General features: G+C 37.7%; 3 protein-coding genes and 2 long non-coding RNA genes across 6 annotated transcripts; all 5 read left to right on the forward strand.

Moving 5' to 3' along the window:
• Positions 1-1,297: 1,297 nt before the first annotated feature.
• LOC145701295 (uncharacterized) lies at positions 1,298-1,691 on the forward strand. The gene is made up of 2 exons (XR_014134263.1): positions 1,298-1,476; positions 1,565-1,691. It is a non-coding gene; the product is annotated as an uncharacterized LOC145701295 (long non-coding RNA).
• A 984-nt stretch (positions 1,692-2,675) lies between these two features.
• On the forward strand, positions 2,676-3,941 carry LOC145704607 (uncharacterized). Of its 2 annotated transcripts, XM_081782066.1 has the most exons (6): positions 2,676-2,788; positions 2,836-2,916; positions 3,308-3,406; positions 3,450-3,523; positions 3,566-3,768; positions 3,811-3,941. In XM_081782066.1, the coding sequence occupies exons 1-5, from the start codon at positions 2,691-2,693 to the stop codon at positions 3,703-3,705; spliced, it is 492 nt and encodes a 163-aa protein (XP_081638192.1). In that variant the 5' UTR covers positions 2,676-2,690; the 3' UTR covers positions 3,706-3,768; positions 3,811-3,941. The 2 variants fall into 2 exon arrangements, with proteins under 2 accessions (XP_081638192.1, XP_081638193.1); XM_081782067.1 differs by lacking the exons at positions 2,676-2,788; positions 2,836-2,916 and adding an exon at positions 3,011-3,149.
• A 264-nt stretch (positions 3,942-4,205) lies between these two features.
• LOC145703719 (uncharacterized) lies at positions 4,206-5,145 on the forward strand. Its single transcript, XM_081781114.1, has 3 exons — positions 4,206-4,427; positions 4,468-4,604; positions 4,955-5,145. The coding sequence occupies exons 1-3, from the start codon at positions 4,320-4,322 to the stop codon at positions 5,112-5,114; spliced, it is 405 nt and encodes a 134-aa protein (XP_081637240.1). The 5' UTR covers positions 4,206-4,319; the 3' UTR covers positions 5,115-5,145.
• Positions 5,146-13,496: 8,351 nt separating this feature from the next.
• On the forward strand, positions 13,497-16,264 carry LOC145704080 (uncharacterized). The gene is made up of 6 exons (XM_081781511.1): positions 13,497-13,795; positions 14,040-14,094; positions 14,164-14,284; positions 14,629-14,863; positions 15,054-15,190; positions 15,971-16,264. The coding sequence occupies exons 1-6, from the start codon at positions 13,579-13,581 to the stop codon at positions 16,256-16,258; spliced, it is 1,053 nt and encodes a 350-aa protein (XP_081637637.1). The 5' UTR covers positions 13,497-13,578; the 3' UTR covers positions 16,259-16,264.
• Positions 16,265-17,699: 1,435 nt separating this feature from the next.
• LOC145704727 (uncharacterized) lies at positions 17,700-18,979 on the forward strand. Its single transcript, XR_014134487.1, has 3 exons — positions 17,700-17,964; positions 18,007-18,066; positions 18,277-18,979. It is a non-coding gene; the product is annotated as an uncharacterized LOC145704727 (long non-coding RNA).
• The last annotated feature ends 2,399 nt before the right edge of the window (positions 18,980-21,378 follow it).

The following is a 21,378-nucleotide window of genomic DNA, read 5'->3' on the forward strand; positions in this document are numbered from 1 at the left end:
TATCGAAGAAAAACGGACGGTGATAGTATAGGTGTACTCATTGGTGTCCCCGCGCTCCTGAATAATTTATCTAAGAGTATCGCATCAACTCTTATCCGCCTCGTACTCTTTTTTTATTTTTTACTTATTTTATTAGAGAACATTTTTTGGTCCTCAAAAGATGGGTGTTTCTTCCATAGAAAACAATGCTCTAGGAAAATGAGTTAAAATGAAAAGTCCAATAATGAGCAATTGGATGTTAAAATTAAGAGGTTGAATTTCAACTCGATAAAAAGTTATTGCAATTTGCTATTTTGCTGTTGTTTATTCTTTAATAGGAATGGTTTTTGATGAAAATTAAAATAAAAAAAATTTTAAATTAAAAATGAAGATTTCTTCGTGAAAAATTACGCATAAATTTGAGGCAAAACCATCAAAGTCATAAGTTATGCCATGGCTTCAGGCAATATTTCTTCTGTTAACGAACTAATAATTATTCTTTCTAGGGCATTGTATGCAGTCTTTCATCTGGTAGATGGTCAAATTGGCCCTGTAAATAATTTCAAGATTGGTTCTTCTAAAATCTTAGGGAAAGGTTTCTTCTCAATTTGAGAGTACGATTAAAATTCGAGTACTTTGGGTTCAATAAAATTTTCAAATGAAAAACTCGTCTAGAGACGATACCCTTAATATTTTAATCTTCGATCGAAAGAACTTGGATAGAACCTAATTTAGATGACGAAAAAGTCAGTCACATGTCTTCACTGTACATTTTTATTTATTCAGTATAAAATAAACTGTCATGCAAAATGATTTTATAGAAAAAATAAGCCCTACCAAATTTGGGCCTCCAAAAATGTCGAGTTTGTCAGCAGTGATTTTTATCTGAGGCTCTTCCAGACCTTTAGGAGAAAAAAAGAACAATTTACGGCCGCCTACTAACGGAGACTCCGAATGATGATGCCAATAATTTCGCTGTGAGCTAGTTTTTTAATCACCCAAATCCCTGACAACCGGTCCCAATCTGTCACTTATATCTTCTGAATTGACAAAATAGAAAGAAGAAAGAAAATGACCTTTGCATATTTGACGGGAATCTGCAGAGCGGCAATAGAGGGATTAAATGAGACAAGAGAAAGAGTCGGCTATCCAAAGAAGAGGTTCAAAATCATGGATAATTCATCAAAAAAGCCGCAGGCGGCTTTTTCAATGAAAATTTTAAATATTTTTTTAACAAAATTTAAGTAATGAGTCGTTCGATTTTGAAAAATTTTGCTTTATCAGATTTTTAACTGTTTTATTTTTTGAACTTTATTCAAAGTTGGCCCTAAATCAGGCTCTATGCGAAGGAGCGGAGGGCTTTGCCAAGCAATTGGTAGCGGAAGGACGGTTTGGCCGGGATAGGAAACTCCGAGGAGCAGCTGAATGTAATTTTATGTCCCGGACGGGAGAAATTACCCTGAAGACGTACAAACTTGCCTTTGAATCCTGGCTCTCGTAAGTGTCAAAAACCGATAAATGCGGCTTCCAAACTATATAATCGACAAAAATTTCCAATAGTCATCTAATTTAACCGTAAACTTAGCCAATACAACACATTCAATTGGGAAGAACCTGAAGGCGGAAATGCTTGGAGCAACTTGATGCACAAGAACTCGAAAGAAATCGGAATTGGGGGTGCTTTAACTAAGGAATGCGATGAAATACAATAATAAAATAAATGACTAGAGCTAGAAAATAGTGATCTTTTACGAGACAAATAAATATTTTACGCAGTGATTGCCGTAAATCTTTCTTCGAGTTATGTTTATTAGTTCCGGTATATTCTGACTTATTGTTCTACGTGTTATTTTTGTCATCCATCGCCGAAAAAGGGAGGAAATGCCATCATCATCGCCCGAGTCACGCCAGTTCCCGACTTGAGCCCGGAAACCCTCCCGAAACTCCTCCCAACTGATGCTCGCCGACTCCCGCAAGCATATTACTCTTTCGGCCAACAGGATGAGCCGGACGACTTTCTATCCCTTTGGTCGAAAAACCTCGGCCCTAACATGCGAAGAAAGACCGCGCCTGTCAAGCAAGTCAAGATGCCAGACAAATCGGTTTCTCGATCAAGCCTGAGCTCGGTCAAATTTGGAAAAGAGAAGGTGCGATCTGAGTCTGAAAGGGACTCGGGAATAAGAGAAGAAGACTCAAATGATGATGTGTTTTCAAGGAAATGGTTTATTTGTTAAAAGAACGGAGTATGTAGTAGACATCAAGGATAACGGAAATCAAAAAGAAATAAGGTTACATTCAGATTCATTTTAGCTTGAAATTTTTCTTGTCTTTATAATAGAGCAGCACTATATGGGAAGAATAAATTTCTTTACTAAGGTATCATTTTAGCGATTTTTAAAGTAGCTCTTAAAATTTTTTTGTATTTCTATTTCTATCTTTTTATCTTTTTTGTATCATTTTATGATTTTATGAAAATCTTCGTTTTCTCTTCTTTTTATGGAGAAAAAAGTCGATAAAGCATCTGGTTAGCACCTTTGACTCAGAACGAACCAAAGCTAAATTTTTCCAAGAATACGAAAATTAATTGCCGCTCAACCAGCTGTTCAGCAAATTGCCGATAACGTCTACTTGTAATGAGTCATTACTAATGACTCAAGACTAAATAAACCATGAAAAGCGGTCTGAACAAAGATAGATCTTTTGGAGACAATATGCCTTACGGTAGCGAAAAATTCGGAAAGACTCCCATCCAAAGTCCATTCTTCAACAACAATGCAGATGTTTCTTTTGCTGACAATGCTTCTTACGGGTAAATTGAATCAACTGTTGGACTTTGATTGGACTCATCAATTTCAGAAATGGCGGCACCCGATCCGTCAGTGAAATGCGCTCGCCCCGGAGTTTTGATACATCGTTTGGCGACAATGTCAAATTTGGGTGAGTCTTCCTTGATTTTTACTTCCTCGAGCATCTGCTGAGCTTTTCCTTAAATAATAAGGAACAAGCGAGGAAGCAGATGAGTTAAGAACAATATTGACCAAATTTAAATTTCGCATGAATTTAAACTTGAATATTGTCATCTTTTTTAGCTCTGAGCACTTTGGAAAAAGTGAGATTTGGACCGAAGGTCTAGTAAGAGATAGATCTTTTGGAGATGCAATGCCATACGGGTACAAAAACTTTTCCATTGACTCACTTCAATACTAACTACCTACAGTAGACCTATGGAAACATAAGGAACTACACCTATTACATATAATTTTAAATGGTTTGAATTAATCGTTAAGAGTGAGAAAATTATGAAATTCAATAACATTCAACTTTTTAGGTCTGAAGCTGTTCCAACCCCGCTTCATTTTGAATCTCGAGGGCGATTGATAACCCGAGGAAGTGACGATGAAATTATTGAGCCTAAAAGAGAAAAGAGGTATCACATCATGATTTAAAATTTAGTTTAACAAAATTTTAAGCAAAAATAAATCAGTAAAAAGTTCTCCTAAGAACAAAGTAAAAATCGACCAGAAACAATTGAGCGTTATCAAAGGTAATTACACAAATTGAAGCTCTCATTCACCGAAAAATTTAGGCTCTCATCGCGGAGAGTGGCAGCCAAGACTGGAAGTTCGCGCAACCGGTATCACCCCAAAATACACAAAATCGTCAATGGAGTCTTCAAGTTCATGGGAGAATCAGAAAACGGAGAGGGTCTCTATTTCAGATCAATGAGTCAAATTTGGCTCCGATGCCAAAAGAACAGGATGTCCTTTGCACCGACTAACAGTGAAAAAGGTTGATATTCCTTCGACTCCTTTTTGAACAAATTTTTCTAAGGATGCTGGGTTTTTGCGAAGAATACTTCAGCTGGAAACGTTCCGACTTCTGGTTGGAAAATGTTCAGCGAAAAGGAATGGACCGACATAGAATCACTGACGATCTGGTCGGTTTGAAGATCAAATAATCGCTTGCTCTTTTCATACTTCTTTTTCTTAATAAAATCGGCAAATAAAATTAATTTTTCATTAAAATTTATAATCGTTAACCTTTTAAAGTTTTAACCCCAGGGCAAGAAAGACCGCGTAGGAAAACAGAATAAAGGTCAGGTGGCATGATTTGTGTTTCCTCGTTGATTTTCTTGAACAGAGAAGCTCCGATTCCGGATTTGAAAGAGTAGAAACTCCTCAAGTTTGCTGATTACGTAACGGTGCGCGCGTCAGCGTGATATCTACGATCGCGAGTTTGACAAATACGGCAGGAATCGCGCAACTTTTTCTTTATTTGCGAGTTTCCCCATCGTAAAAAAAACATTTTTTGCAAGAGAGGCGAAAAGAAGAAACCGGTAGATGTCGGGGGCGTACAGAAGATTCATCGGTGTTTTGGATGGATTCGTTAACGCCAAGTTTCCCTCTGGAAAGATAAATGAGATGTGGCACCATCCAGCGGGGCCAAAGGTTAGCGAAAAATTCGGAATTTCATTATGAACTTTTCCAGACGATTTTCTTCTGGGCGCCGACTTGGAAGTGGTCGCTCGTTATCGCCGGTTTGGCGGATCTTGCCAGGCCCTCACATCAGCTCTCACTCAATGGGTCCCTAGCTCTTGTTGCCAATGGAACTATCTATACAAGATGGTAAGCTTTACCCGTTCTTTAACGTCGAAGAATCTACTTCTATCAGTTTGAGTGACATTTCCTAAACGTAAACTTTCTTTTTGTCTAAGTGTCAAATGATTCTTCCGATACAGTATTGGATATGGACCATATCATATGGTATCAAAAAGAGCATTTTCTTGAATACATTTTTTATCAACTTTTTCCATAGATCCTTTTCAGAAAATTTTACATAAAGCTTATCAACAACACTTGTTTTCTTATCACAAAACAGGATAACTAAAACGCCTCTCTCTCTCTTTTTCTTGTTCATTTTTTCTGAATACATGCCCCTCCCCCTTCTCTCTCTCTTCAGATAAAAGATGTTTTAGGTACTACTGGGCGATTACTCCGCGAAACGCGGTCGGCGCTTCTTGCTCGTTCTTTACTGCTCTAACTGGAGTCATGCAAGCCGGCCGTCGACTCCATTATGATTACTATGTCAAGGGGACACCCGAAGACCCCGCGCTTGTCGAAGCGAAGCTCGATTAATGTTTGAAACAAATTGATAAAGAATTATTCTTAGAAATGAAATTAATAAATAAATTTTCTTCAAAAGATAATTTTGTTTATTTTAACCGGCAATTCTCAAGCTTACTTAAATTTTATGAATTTTATTTTATTTCAGTAAAATATCTATTTCGTAGTTTACTCACAGCAAGAAGAGGAACAGGGCTCTTTATTTTTTTTCTTCAATAAGCTTGAGCAACATGTTGATTATCTTCAATTTCTTGACGATTTTGAACAGGCAAAAGATGATGATCAAAAGGAGTGCAACAATTATTCTCTGGAAGAAGATATCTTTCGAATCGAAAAAGTCCATTTGGCTTTCTTGCTTCGCTTTTCATGCTATGCTTTTTATGATGAGCCAAGCACTGGACAAGAGATTTCCAGGAGCTATGATGGAGCTTATTCTGCTTTTTTTTCCGCTACTTATTTTTCCATTAAAATGGTGAGGGGTTCTTCTTCCGGCTATCGATTTCTCCAGTCGAATGAGTACAGTCACAGCTGGCGCCCGATTTCAAGCTTATCAGGCTTAAATTTCCTATGCATCGGCAAGTTCTCAATTCCAATCGAAAAATCGATTGCAAAAAATCTTTTTTTTTTCTTTTTAGAAATTTTTGTTGAAAAAAACTCTCTTTTGAATAAGAATTTCTCGGTTCGCTGAAATTGAAACATCAAGAACGTGCAGAAATGACGATTTTGCATGTGTTATGAGTTCTTTTAGTGACAGAAGGTGCCTAATTACGGCGCCGGGAAATGCAGTGAAATGTGTTAATTGGCGAGCGCAGAAGGGAAGTTCTTATGCTGAGCTGGCAATCGACCTGAAGGACTCACATCAGCGATAAGCCTCACATCACGTTTTTACGTTTCATGGTTTTTTTATTTCTGCAAAGAAAAAAATGCGAAAAAGTGGCGCGTTAAATTAATGCAAAGTCTTCTAGTCAGACACGTTTTCTGTAAACGGAGCTGGCCAGAAGTTGCCGCAAGCAGATAAGTACTTACTGTCAAACAAGTTGCTTGTTCCAAGCGATACAGAATGCGCACCTGCTCAATGCTCCGTAGTAGTTTACTGATAAGGCTCAACACGAGTGGTTTTCTTTTCTCAATTACGAATGGCACAGACAAAAAAGGGAAAGAAAGATCGATTATTTCCTGTTTTCAAAACAAGGAAAAATATTTATTACTTCAAAATTTTATTTGAAAAAGTAATCTTTATAAAGAAAAAAGAGTTTTTCGACCATTTTTATCTTTATTTTTTGATTTTTTACAATAAAGAATTGAGAATTTGGGCAAAAGCGATTCGATCCGAGAAAGAATATGTCACGTGAGATTTCGAATTCGCTTGAAGATTGGGAGGATCGATTTTTTAAATTTTAAATCGAAGGCCCGCCTAATCGATACAGAGCATGCTGCCACCGCCGCGACTGCCAGATATCGGACGCCACTATTCTCTGCAACTCACTTTTAAACACGCACTCCAGTACAGAGCCGCAGCACAGCTTAGCAAAATAGAGCATAAATAGAACTACAGTAGGAACTCCTTAGAGCAAAAAATCAAGTCCCAAGAAGGATTTTTTTGACTTACAGAGAACTTTAGGTTTTCAAGACTTACAGAGGGTTCTGATGGTCCTCGATTTGCTAGAGTAACGAATAAGGCCAAAACAGCCGAAAAAATAGTGAAGACTAGGAAAAAAGATAGAAAATGGGAACTTTTGACCAAGAATCGCCAGTGGGTTAAAAAAGAAAGAAAACTTAAGGGTCCTCCCTTCGATCTGGAAAAAAATCGGATCGAAGGGGGAATCCTTATGAATTTTTGTCTTTAACTTACTGCTGCAGGTCTGCCAATTAAATGGTATATATTACTGATTGGGTATTGGCCTTTATGGGGGCTTTTGAGCCAATCAGAGACTGCTTTCAAGAGAGACAATTGTATGGAAAGATCTCCGAGTTCAATTAGTACTCACAAGAGCTGCTTAAGAATGACCGTATCTGATCCGTTCTAAGGCACTCGGTGAATGCTAAGAGAGCTGCGGAATGCTCGACGATAATCCCCTCCTCGTTTTTAGTTCGACCAAAAACAGAGTTAGCGCCTGAACAAGCATTTACAACATCGATTGTTTTGGGCGTTGCAACTTTATTTGAAGAATTGAACACTCGATAAAATATAAACAAACGTGGCGAGGAATAGCAAGAAATGTGTGCAAGTACGGGTCTTGAGACGTAAGAACATCTATTTTCGCAAGTTCAATACTTTGTTTTTTAAAGAGGTAGCCATCAATAATCGTCGCTTTTCGGGATAGCGGCCCGAATGGACGAAAAAAGTGGGTCAAAAAACCGGATTTTTCGCGCAATTTTTATTCCTGAAATCTGATTGGCCGACCGGGAAAATGGGCGAATCTGATTGGTCTGAAATTAGACCAAAATTTTGATGAAAATTGCCGCGATTTTTGTCGATTTGATCCACCTCTCCTACTATTTTTCGGATTTTCTCAATAGTTTAACATAGTGACACCCTTATTTTCTTATAGAAACGAAACTTTTTCTTCCTTGGTAATAGTTTTCAGGTGCAATTTTAAGTTTCTAGCTTTTGTTTCAAAAAAAAAAGAGACACACTCAAGATGGAATCTCGGATTTCCTTCAGAGGAGATTCGCGGGATTATCCGTACACGTTTGACCCTCATGCCATTCTGGGATCATGTAATCACCAGGTGGAGCTGGTCATTCCGTATCGCGAGATCGCCCGAACATAAAATTGAGCAAGTTGAGCAAGAATTTCTCAAGCTTAGAAAATGTCACTCACGCTCCTCTTCTTCTTTGTTTTTATTATCTTTATTGGCAAAGGAACTTAAAAAGATGTTTTTTTCTGCTTCAGATCTTCATTTTTTCACGAAGCTCCTTTACGAAGTTCACCACTAAAATAGACATTTTAATTATTTGATTTAAAAATTATTAAAATACAATTATAATTTGTATTTATAATAAATAAAATACTTATAAATTAATAAATTTAATAAATTATTTTAAATAATCTATTAAAATAAAAATGAAAAAAAAATAATTAGTATTAATAATAAAATAATGATTAATAATAAATAAAATTATTTTTATTATCATTCTTATTAATTAAATTTGAAAGCATTTAATTCCTACCGTCAATCGGAACTTCAATAAAATCCTGTCGATTTACCAGTGTCGAAAATTCAGCGAATGAAATCTGAAAATAAAAAGTACTCTTATTTTATTGCAAAATCATCAGACTGAGTCAATTTTAGTTGAACCGGTTTTGACTTATAAAATAGATCATTTTTAAAGATTTTAAATTTTCATCCCCGAGCGAGATCAAAAAGGGGCGCTTGAGCCACCTGTTTATGTCGGATTTAAAGTGGCTCAAATGTGATCGGTTTCTTCACTTTTTCGCGACATTCGAGAGGGGGGAATAAATGCGTCTTGCGTTGATTTCGGCGAATGTCTGCCGGCCACTCTTAATTACTTAGGGTAAATATGGTAGCTAAGGATTCTCAAAAAGCCTTTTCCTGCATTTTTTATCATTTACTGTACTTGGTATTCACTCACAAAATTGCTGGAATCAACAATATCACTGCGAAAAACTAAATTTTTTTGCAATATTATTTTTTAGAAATCTGATTGGTCAAAAATTTGAAAAAAAAAATTTGCAAATTTTGACTCAAAATATGTAGAATTTTCGTTATTTTTTTTTGATTAAAATCAAAGTAAAAATCCAAAGAAAAAGTTCGATTATTGACATCCACCCCCTTAATCTACCTCGCCATCTCCATCAGTATCCGCCTCCGAAATTTCTTTATTTTCCCTGAGTTGTTGAAAACTCGGACGATTCTCCGAGCTCCTTAACCCGAGTTCTTCCATATTCAGATGTCCATCGCCATCTTTATCGTAAAACTTCAAACGAGCTGTAGCACTGTTCCTTCTAAATAAGATGTTTTTCGATCAAAAAGCTCATTTCCTTGAACGTCGTCCACAATTGCTCCGGCGTCAAAACTGTCTTGGTCGCGCCGATAGTGTATTCAAGAAATGAGAGAAAATTAACTCCACCCAATGAGTTTTGACAGCTTTGATCTGACAGCGTTTCGATGAATTCCTCTGGGTTCACTTTTTTTCTGATTTCAAAGCGATTATTTTTTTTTCCTTCTTACTGGATTTGGAATCTTTCCTGGAGATTCCTCGTCTGGCAAAAACTCGGAAATGAACGTCTTTAGGTCGGATTTGTCGATGATTCCATCTTTGTCCTAAGAAACGGGAAGGGTAATTGATTGTGTAGCAAATAAGGGTGTACCTTATCAATAAGCAGGAATGCATCTAATACGATCATAATAAATTCTTTGCACTCGTCAGAGACCATTATTTCTGGAACAAAGATCAACAAACAGCTTCATTTTTAATCAAACCCCGTCAGCTTTTAACGAGTCGAAAAACGAATTTTACGCGACATTTTCTGGGGGTCTATCTCGACTCTAACACCCTCAAAATCGCACTCGAAAATTGGACTTTTCGCCGAAAATTGACGAATTTGCCCTTGTTTTGGCAAAAATATTGATTTTTCTTGGTCAAAAATTCCTCAAATCAAGTTTTTGAAGCAAGTTTTACCAGAGGACGCATTCAGAACCAAAAATTTGGTGTTTTTAAAAATTTCCATTTTTGAAGGAAAAAGCTGGGGATGGTGTCTGGAACCGACAAAAAAATTTCGAAAAATTTTGCTTGGGCGGCTACTCGGCTGCTGATTGGCCGGTTTGTCGAATCCCGGCTCCTGATTGGTTGAAAGTTTCCACGCAAAATTTGTCGAAATTTTTTTTCGGTTCCAGAAACCTCCCCAAAAGCTGACGGGGGCTCCTTATACCGGTGAAAGCAGACTCAAATCAAAAAATTTTTTAGTTGATCTTTTTCTTCCTTTCCTCCCATCATAAGACTTTTTCTCTTTCCTTTTATAATTCAATTTCTGGCCAGCTCAGCTTTTTCTTCCTTTTCATTCAATTTTTCGATATTCGGCCGAACAGCTCATCTCCGGATCAGATCAGGATTAAGAAAATTTCTTCAATGATTGTATTGGTATGTTTAATCGCCTTTTCTTAGGTTGCCTAGCCGAGCTAACAGGAAGATGCTCTTCCTGGAAAGTTGTCAAACTTCAAGGTTCAAACTTGAAGTTCTGTAAACCATAAAAATGTGAATACGAATTCTAGTGCGGCGAGGCATCAAGTCAAGTTGATGTGAACGGATCATGTTTCCAGGGAGAAGATGAAAGAAAGTTCTTTCTGCTTTTTGGGTAGATTTGCGTTCAAGAAACTATGGGAGCCGAAAAAAAACTTGATATTTGAAATCGTCGAGACGGGAGCTTTTCCAGCCATTAGCTTTTCCAGCCGTTAGCTTTTCCAGCATATTAGAATTTCCAGCAAGGCTGGAAAAGCTAACGGCTGGAAAAGCTAATGGCTGGAAAAGCTTCTTTCAGATTGATATTTTTCTAATGAAAATATAGTTTGATAAAATAAGTACTATTTTTATTAAAAAGTGTATTTACTTTGTGAAATATCATAATTAATTAATAATCGCTCCGAAATCAACAGCCATGCTCGCAGTACCGAAATCGGAACAAGGAGTACCGAAAATCCCGACCTCCTTTGAAAACGATCTCTCGATAAATTTTATACTAATCGACGATTATTAATTAATAATAAATCATTATTAATTATATTTCACTAAGACGTGCCTATTTAAGGTTCACCAAGTTTTCCAGCCCACTTCCTTATAGACCCCCGAACACCATACGATATGGTCCATACCTTTTTAGAATCAGCAGAAAATTTAAAGAACTTTGACGGTTTAAAATTCTAGAAAACTCCACTTCCGGTCAATTCTAGAGCCGGAAGTTGACGAAATTTAGGTGTGATGGTAGAGTATGACCTATCAAATTGATGCTCGGAAGATTTGAGTCATCCTGTAATCAATGTATCAGAAGAAACAGTCCCAAACGTGGTCAAACCGACCGGCAAAATTATGTAAAAAAGGCGTAAATTGATGAATTTTTTTTCAGTCTTTTTCGGTTGGTTTGACCGCGGTTGGTCTTTATTCTTTTCGAAAATGATAGGAAATCGTCAGATCTTCAATTTGATAGGTCAAACTTCACCATGATACGTCAACTTCCGGCTCTAGAATCGACCGAAAGTGGAGTTTTCAAGAATTTTAAACCGTCAAAGTTCTTAAAATTTTCTGCTGATTCTAAAAAATATATGGTGTTCGGGGGTCTATAAGGCGGAAGTGGGCTGGAAAACTTCGTTGACCTTAAAAAAAGCACGTCTAAGTAAATACACTTTTTAATAAAAATAGTACTTATTTTATCAACTTATATCTTCATTAGAAAAATATCGATCTGAAAGAAGCTTTTCCAGTATATTAGCTTTTCCAGCAAATTAGAATTTCCAGCAAGGCTGGAAAAGCTAATCGCTGGAAAAGCTCCCGTCTCGAAATCGTCATTTTCCAGAAACTGTCGAAAAAGATGAAAGTGGAACGTTTCAGCAGCTCGTAAACCCTCAGCTACGGAAATTGAAAGATTAGATTCAGTACTTATCACATACGAGCTTTTTCTTTCTACGTGCCTGCAGTCCTTGCTTACATAATTTCTAGCGTCTTTCTACCTTTTTGTTTTATCGAAGTTTTACTCTTCGAAAAGCTCGGTAAGGGAGTAAAAAGCGGGTTTGAAAGAATGAAATGCAAGTTCAACCCGCGAAAATGCATGTTTTCGAGCTAAAAAGAGGGTCTGGCAAAGTTCAAAACTCACGATTGGGGAAGGTTTTATTTCTGGTCTTAGCACTCTCGCACGCGTGAGCAAGCTAAATCGTCTACACATTCGTCAGATTAACGTGAAGTTGAACTCTTACTGTAAGTTTTTTTCGATTTTTTCTGGTCTCGGAGACGACGATCTTGACTTTCACACCTGAGAAGAAGAAAAATGGAACAGCATTTTGGAATCAATAATCAAAGGTAAAGTCATGTCCTTGAAAAATTCAAAAAGAAAATCGAGAAGCCGGTTGCGGCTTCGAGTGTCAAGTATTTAAGCCGCGTTTCGCCCGGTTCTGTTTCTTTTCTTCTCATAGCCGCAAGCTGCTTCTCGATTAAGGGGGTAGAAACAGGTTTTTTCCGAAAACGGCGATTTTTGACCGGCGCTACAGACAAGAGAATCTTTTATTTATAAATTTTCTCTTCAGGTTTAGATAGAAACATCTTAGATCTAGGAGCATCTCCCTCAAAATTTGTTTTTGTCATCAACTTTTTGAGTGAGCGGGCTCAGAAGCAACTCATCTCTCCGAAATTCTCGATTTTCGCCACATTTCAAACACGAATATCTCGAGTCACCCGATAGTAAAACAAATTTCATTCACAGTTTTGTGAACCTCAACCCCTTTTCTAGGAACATTTATGAGGAATAATCGTTAACATAAGAATATCTTATGTTTTCTTTTATGTAGCTGCGGTCCAAAATCGAGAAAGCTGTTTCTACCCCCTTAAAGAAGCAAAGATATCGATAAAACGAGAGACTAAATTTTCCATGCCCCCTATAAGTTTAACCAACTGTTGAGTCTGAGTTACGCCTGAAGTCTTGTAGAAGCCTAAACCAAAACCCTTAGCCTAACTGTAGAGAGTGACTATCATTCGAGCCTATGATATGAGCCATGTAATATCTCTAGAATCTGGACTTGTGGTTAGGGTTAGAGACAGAGAAATGCTAACTAGGGGGGAGTCCGGGGGGGGGGCAAAGCCCTCTGGCTAACGCCTTAGGTGGGGGGTCCCGGGGGGAGTAGCCCCTGGACTAGGTTTAGGGTAAGGGGCAGCTCGAATGAAAACCCCTTACTATCAGCCTAACCCAAGGGGCTATATCCTCCGGTAAGCCCCCTAAGGCTTTACGTAACTGCCCATCGGCAATTATAACTTTTTTTTTCAATTTTTCAGACCCTATTCTTGGTAGTTTGCCAGGGCAATTGCAAAGAAATGAACTTAAAAAGAATGCCAATAGGCCACCAACAGCAAGGGCCTGAAAACTCAACACCTGTGGCACGTTTAAACGAGGTGCTACACTGTAGGCTGGCACACTTGCGACTCCTGTAGATCAAAACTGCCGGGAGAAAGCTGCGAGTGCGGGCTGCAAAGCTACCAAAAAAAGGCGTCACCAAATGGGTCACAACGATTTCGAAAACATATTATGCAACAATGCTCGGTAGAAATCGTGATGGAAATATTTGAAAATTTTGTTTATATTGTTTATAAAAAGCCGGGAAACAAGCGGTAACTCTAATGTCGATAATCAAGCCTGGCTTTCTGGATCCATTATAAATGCACGTGTCCACGTGCAATTTTGCGACCGAGTGTTGAACGGCGCCGGAATCGGTTTTGGTTTCACGCTATAATCGGTGACGTTTGACGCCTCTAGATGGTTGATAAGACGTCTTCAGACGTTCACTCCAGTTCACACTACATTCAATATTCTAGAGACGCAGGCAAGAAGCAAGAAGGGAGTTTGAAGAGCATGATTCGACCTTGGGAACAACCACTTTCAACGGCCAAAGAATTGAATCAGAGACAACATGAATTTCCCGCAGATTTGTCTGCTCAGTACTACAACCATCTTTTGAGCCAATACAATCAAGGTAAAAATTCAATTATGGATCTCCCCTGTATTCAAGTCAAAAAGTCGAGAAGGCACTTGCGGTTTCGAGTCAAAAAAATGGAAAAAAGCCGCGCTTCGAGTCAAATAAATAAGCCGCACGAAACGCGGCTTTTTTCTTCATTTTTGACTCGAAGCCGCTAGCGGCTTCTCGACTTTTCTGACTGAAGTTTTTTATGAACAAGATTTTGTAACAGTGCTTTTCCGAAAATAACAATTCTTTCTAGCGATGAGCTTATCTTCAGAACGGCGACAGAATGTAAAACAAATCCCCGATCAGCGGTAAGTGCGGCTGACAAAGCGCGCGAACCAAGTACTTTAGAACACGTTTTCACATCTTTTTCTGTTTAGAAATCCGAACACGATTCCGTCACCGATTCCAAGCAGTCAGCAGGTTCTTTCTGAGTCTGGAGAATTGACGAGAAAGAGAAAATTGGAAAGAGGGCATTTTGAAGTTCCACTGAAAATTGAGGTACATAAAAAAATCATTTTTACACAAAAATTATTTAAAATCAAAATTGATGCTAAATTGGTACTGAAGTTGAGTGAGAGTTAACCTGATTCGTTGCGCGGTAGGAGGATGAGATGCGCAATTTGGTCTTTAGAAAATCTTGCGCAAGACTGTCGGCTTATCTTCAAGATTCAAAATATCAATTCAATGACCTGTGATTTTTAATTTCTCACCAACCAGGATGAAGAGCGAAAGTACAAGTATAAGGATAAGATTAATTACTCAACTTTTGAATCATAAAGAAAAATCTGAAAGAAACTTGATTAAAAGTCAGTTATGGTTTTTTGCCTTAATTATTTATTTAGGTCAACGCAAAGACCTACAACCCTGCACGAGAAGAATTCGACCAGATTAAGGTCCCCCACCGGCTTATCGAGAAGAAACGTCGTGATAGAATCAACAACTCGATTATCACTCTTCGAGATCTGCTTCCCCTCGGCGTCAAATCAGCGAGCGCGAAGCCTTTGGAGAAAGCAGTGGTGCTAGAAATGACGATCCAGTACATCAGAAATTTGAAACGAGCTTTGGTTCAAAAAGAAGGTTTGTAAAAAAACAGGAGGAGAATTCTGGAAATTAGAAAACCATCAATTCGTGAGGGATCATTCACTGCGCGGTTTTCTCATTGAATTATTGCGGATAAATAAAGCATTGTTTAATATTTACTAAGACGGAAGCCCACGTACCTTCCCGCAAAAGTATAAAATCATGACCGACCTCATCCTACGTTTAGAAAAACAAAAGCTTCACTCAAGACCGGCTCGAGCAGTACCGGAACCTCCACTTTCGCAGTTTCAACAAGGGTATCAATCTGCTATTCGACACATGAACGAAATGAAGGGAACGAGCATTCAAGCTGAATTGAATCAAGTAAGCAAAAAATGGGGAAGCCCTTAATTTTTGAAATTAATTATTTTAATTAATAAAAAATTTAAAAATATTTTTAGATTAATTAAAAAATTATTTAAAAATTATTTAAGAAAAATTTTAAATTAAAAAATTATTTAAGAAAAATTTTAAATTAAAAATTTATTTTCATTTAAACATAAATTTTGAATTTTAAATTTTAAATTTAAAAATAACCTTTCAATATAAAAAAATGCTTTTATCAACACTCCCTTATCAAGGCCGAAATCCCCAAGAACAAAAAAAACTGCACCAAAAACGTAATCATCAAAAATCGTTATCTAATCGAGGAACCAAAGAAAGCGCGGGATTTGCTGTTTATCGGTAGTTTTAGAAAGCGTCGGATTTGTAGTGCCAGATATGAAATGAACCTGCGCCTACTTTATCCAGAGTATTTTCAATATAAGCTATTCCAGGGCTAGAATTTTGCAATACGGCAGAATTCAACTTGTTTTTACATGTTTACGACAATTTAAGTCGTCCATTTCTGGTGATACTTGGCAAATATAACTGGCACCTGTCATTTCTTTTCATAAGACATCGAGAAAGATATTACCCATTATTGATAGGGTTAGGGTTAGGACCCCGAAATGGCTAAATAAAGTATCCAGGTGGGCAACTAAAGGTCGCAAGGGGTCCACTAAGCCAATCATATCCCAGCATCGTTTGCGAAAGCCAATCAAAGACGAGATCATCCCAGGATGTTTCCAACCTTTTCGCCCGTTCTTATGATCATATTTCTAGCGACTTTCTCCACAAATCGCCCATCCTCCAGGATCCCTCCCTCCTCTGCCCCGAGGCATGCTCCCAAATCCTTTCTCCTCCGCTCTACCATCTCCTCCATTTCAAGCGATGCGACACCGTAGTTTCACCGATTCTGAATCCAGTGGCTACTTCACGGAAGAATTTCTAGAGGAGCCAATGGAGAATAATTTTGGACAGTCGAGCTTCATGCCGAATTTGAATCAAATGCGAAGAATGCTGGAAGAAAACGAAGATGCTTCTTCTGAAATTGATATTGATGTGTCTTAAATTACTGTATATAATAAGAAAAGACTGTAGATAAAAACCGCTGCGTCATGAAATTCGAAAAAGAAGCAAATTAAAAAATTAAAGAAAAATGCAAGTGTCATCAGAAAGCGCGCGAAAAGTGCGTGAAGAGGGATCAACTCGAGAAGAAAATTGTCCGCTGATTATTTATCCGCGAAGCCAATTTAATCACTTCATGTTGTGATTTGATACTCTCTCCTCTGCGAAAGACAGAAAAATGTGAAGGAGGAGATATGACTACAAAACGCACGAAAAAGGAACTTTTTCAGAAATTACTGAAGAAACTTGTTCAGAAAAGAAGGGTAATTTGACCAGGAATAATTAAAAGGGTTAAATAAGGGTTCTCCAAGCTCAGCTCGAGTCAAGGAGCATCGACTGTTGTTGATTTGCATCAATGATTGACAAATTCGAATGATCGAGATTCGTGGCGACGGATTAAAGTGTAGACGTGTCAATGCAAAGATTGATTAGTTCACATTTGGTTTTTGAGATAGAACGTCTTCGCGACCTCCGAATGACCTCAATCTGATTCGTTCGCGGTGGCCCAGCCCGCCGCAACAGTCGACAACATCATTTTATCTCTCTCTCTCTCTCTCTTCGAGCAAGTCTTAATAAAACAGGTATTAATTATCGGCCTCGTGATGTTTTCTATAAAAAACCACATACACTTCCTTTCTTCTAAAAAGGGGATTAAGAGAAAGAGATAAAAAAGAGGAGAGGAAAAATGGTAAAAAAAAACTTTTTGAATTTTGGCCCTCAATTTCGTGGTAGTCGTTATTTTCAGATGGCCCACGAGCTGCATGATCACTCGGAACGAAGCGGTCAAACAGCTCTTCTCATCGCTCTTGGTGGTTCGGCAGTAGGCCTCGTTCTCCTGGAAAGGATCCAAAACAAGAAACAAATAAGGGGCTCCGTTTTGAGCGTAAATACAAAAATTATGTTATTATCTTATTTTTCATGTTCCCCGAAACCGGCACCTAAGTCGAGTGTTTTTTTACTTCATTTTACTTCTTGTCTTCATTTTGCACAAAAAGGGTTTGATAGTTCTTATGGTCTGGTACTTTATCAAAATCGATTTGATGAATAAATTCAAAGAGGTGAGTGGCTAATCTTGAATATCTTGAATCTTGGGTTACCAAGATAGATTGATGTCCTTACTGATAAGAGTAATTTTCAATTTCTTTCAAGAAACAACGAAAAGATAACGAAAAGAATAATTTTACCGAGAAGAAGTTGCCTGGCAAAGAGATTTCATCGTCCAAAATTTCTTGAATTGGGCAGATTCTGAAAAAAAAACTCTTCTGTAAATAAAATTTTTCTTTATTATGAATGAAAAGAACAGTGATGAAAAATCGTGTTTAGGACGTTTTCTTGGAGGCAAGAAAATTTCGTAAAATAGATTTGTTGATCCCCTTTTGTTGATGTTTCATTGAGCTTCAAGCAAACTGCCCCACGTCAGTTCTCATTTTGCTGTTTGGAGAAAAACCACCTTGTGTTTACCACTCACTCCTCCAAAACTTAAAGTTGTTATATTTTCAAAACGAAAACAATAAAAAAGAATAGGCTTCAAAACTCTCATTTTTCCATCAAACAAGAGAACTTCCGGAAAAAAGGGGGAAGAAACAAAGAAGCACTTGGATGAAATTAAGCATTATCTCATTTTTCACTTTAGTTCAAAATATCGGCAGGTCAGTTGTTTCGAAGAATAATTTCTTAAGGGTATATTCCAGGAATCGTGGATGCAGGAAAACTGCCAGTAAGGGATCAACGGTGGATTCAAATATTACTTGGTAAGAAAATCGGGTCAGTACTGAAAATGTCACGAATGTCACGAATGTCACGAAAGTCACAAATGTCACGATTCTGCTGAAAATGTCACGAAAAAGAAACATGTTTTCGTGACACTCGTGACATTCGTGACATTCGTGACTTTCGTGACATTCGTGACATTTTCAGCACTGTCTAAAAATCGTTAATTGTGACATTATTGTTATGTTAAGAAATCGCGAAGGAATCGAAAACTTCTAAACAAAAGCAAGTGGAAGCCGCAGAAAAGAAGGTCTTCCCGGCCGACGAGACGGAACTGAGTGAGAACGGCGATGAAGGTTCCGGCGATGCGGAAACTAGATAAGGGGTTGATAACATTACAAATTCATGGCCACAGGAAGTGGGCTTCGAGAATAAGTAGTATGGTAGTTTCGCCGAAATAACGATGATTACAACCCAGAAAGTACTATAAACATTTCCACGGCGTTGAAAGCCGCAGCGAGCAACGATCCAACGTATCGATACTTCCGCCGTGATATTTTCAGCGATAATCTTGCTTATGGGCAAAGGTTCTTTTCTGATCAATATTTCCCTCAGACCCTTCCTAAGGGAACTTAGTTCAATCGAGGACCTTATTAACAGAATATATTACAACACGCGAGGATAAACCAAGAAAAAAGCGAGGCTTCATCAAAAATGAACGACTGTCGTTTTTAGACCTGGAATAAAAAGACGATAATGATAATGTCACTCGAATGTCAAATATCCAATAAAAAAGCGGATTTATTAATCAGTTCCTAATACCTCGGATACCTGATTTAAGGCACACTTTTTGGTGACGCATTTTTCGTAAAATGTGCCTTAAATTGGAATTGGGTGGTTGACAGTATAAAAATCGAATTTTATGCAAAATTTTGCTTTTCTGCGTGAAGCCTCTAGACGATGTTTTTCCTTATTGCTTATTGCTCTAGTCGAAAAAGATCAAGAAGAAGATGAATTTATTGAGCAGTTCGACGATCTTCACCTTGAAGACGAAGACATTCTTTTATAAATTACATGCAGCCTTCTATAAGATCATTTTTCACTAAAAAATGACTTGAAATTTTCGCGAAAATAAAATTTATTACTGAAAAATGTGCCTTAAATTAGACTTGGCAGGTTGCAGGATTTCCGAGAATATCCGAGGTAGCAAGAAGAATGAAAGAAGATTTGAAAGAAGAAAAACTCCATTGGCTGTATAAATGTATTTAACGATCTTTGGAACTTTTACAATGAACGGTGGAACGCACTGATTTTCGGCTATTTTGAAAATATTTCGGCCGGAGGAAATCTTAATGCACGGGGCGCGCCTCTTCGCCCGGAAATGATGAACTGTTGGGGGGAGAAGTCCACATTTGCTCCACATTTTCGTCCGATTCTTTTTAACAAGATCAAAAAAAATTTTTTTCACGATTTTGTGCTCGTGTCTAATTGGGATCTTTTCCTGAGGAGTTGCTCGTAGCCACAATGATTCCACTTGCTATCAAGCAAGAAAACAAAAGAAGAAACAGCAAAATCATGGTATAAAAAGCAGTACATCTTATCGACATCCTCTGCTGCAGTTTTTTCAGCGCGGAATATTTTCTTTTCGGCGGCTGGGGAAATTCATTGAGGCTGTTCGTAGAACCAGGGTAGGCCCTATCGATAGAGTCCATTTGCTAAAAAGTTTTGGAGAAATATAAAAGAGGAAAAAATGATGATTACCCGAACAAGCGAATCTGACAGTCTTAGTGTTTCTTCGATAAGAGTTCCTTTTCTCTCCCAAATCAGAGGCAACCTCGTATATTCTTTGGTAAACAAGGATAAAATTAGTGAAAAATATGGCAATCTTACTGTTATTTGACCCTTGAAGACTGGATTGATTGGTAGTAGCTGTTTCTGTTGTCGAAAAAGTCGCTTTTGAGCTCTTTTCTTGTTTTTGGTTCAGAGAAAGAGAATGAGAATGAGAAGAGAATGACTTGTCTACAATCAAAATTGCTGCTGAGCTTTCCTGAATCAGTTGACGACCCTTGTTGCTTCTCTAAGTCGCCACCAATAAAGCTTCAGAAAAATAAACAATGAGTTAATTTTGTTTCACGATTAGCTACGATTTGCTACAGGGAGAGGTTAATTCTGGGTTAATTAATGAAAAAGAGGTCTCGTGGACAACTCTCATACATCTCCTTTTTCCCAAGGGGCAATGCTATCAGAATAACTCAGAAAAGAGGAGGGTAACAAAAGGGCTGACAAATATAAAAAACCCTGGACCAGAAAGGTTGGGAGCGTAATTCTGTTTATTGCCCACTTAGTTGTTATTCTGTTAAATTGGATTTCAACGTGATTCTCAAAGCGCTTTACCGAGTGTTTGCGGTTTTGCTTAGTCTGAGAAGTATTTTTCGTCGAAGCTTTTTTTGTCAGAAAACCGTTTTTCTCGAAAATACAGTAAGAAAAAAAAAGCACGGTTTCAATTGACCATGTCAACATTTGCCTCTATTTTAAGCCTTTTTACCCAAAACTGCTTTGTTAAGACAAGGTTCCTCTTGTCTTGATTTCTTTTATTATTTCATGAAACAGCAAGTTTCGAATCATTTATTTCTGAGTAAACTCGAACCGTCCAAAAAGCAGACAAATGAAAAGCGGATGCCCTTCTAGCTAACCCTTGTTGATTTTCCCCAACAAACAACTTTGTAATTCTGAGCTCATCTTTTTCTCCTCTCCCCCTCCACCATGTTTACCCAACATCAAATCGGAGAAACGTTTGTTCGCGGTAATTCGCGACAAAAAACTACCACCCTTTTATGATTTGACAAAACAAATCCCGGTCGCGGAGGGCACCAATTTTGTGTCCTGTTAGATTTTGCGCCCGAGCTTTGTTTTCAAATTACATCAATTTTTTTTTAAGTTACGTAAATTGAATTTTTTCTTGTTTCTTTTCAAAACAGAAAAAATCCAATCAATATTCAAAAGAAAAAATTGTCTGAAAAACGATTTTTTCACAGAAAATATTAAAGCCAATTTGAGGGCTAGGGTTAGGATTAGGGTAAGGATAATAAAATTGTTCATTTTCCTGATATCATCAAATTCCAACGATCTTTGAACAGCTCCTTCAGTCGGAAGAGGTCCAAAAATTGGCTCATTCAAGGTACCAGCTTTTTCTTCATCTTGATGTTGATTTTCTTCCATTTTTTCGAAGAAAATTCTTCTTCAAACGATAGTCGAAATTTTTTCTCGCCGGATAATCCCTCTTTTTTCAACGCTGGTAAGTTTAAAATTGATTTTTTTTCTCGACGTTTTATTTTTCAATCTGATCAGGGTTT

This window comes from Oikopleura dioica, chromosome PAR (genome assembly GCF_907165135.1).
Source record: "Oikopleura dioica chromosome PAR, OKI2018_I68_1.0, whole genome shotgun sequence".
NCBI classification, from domain to species: domain Eukaryota; kingdom Metazoa; phylum Chordata; class Appendicularia; order Copelata; family Oikopleuridae; genus Oikopleura; species Oikopleura dioica.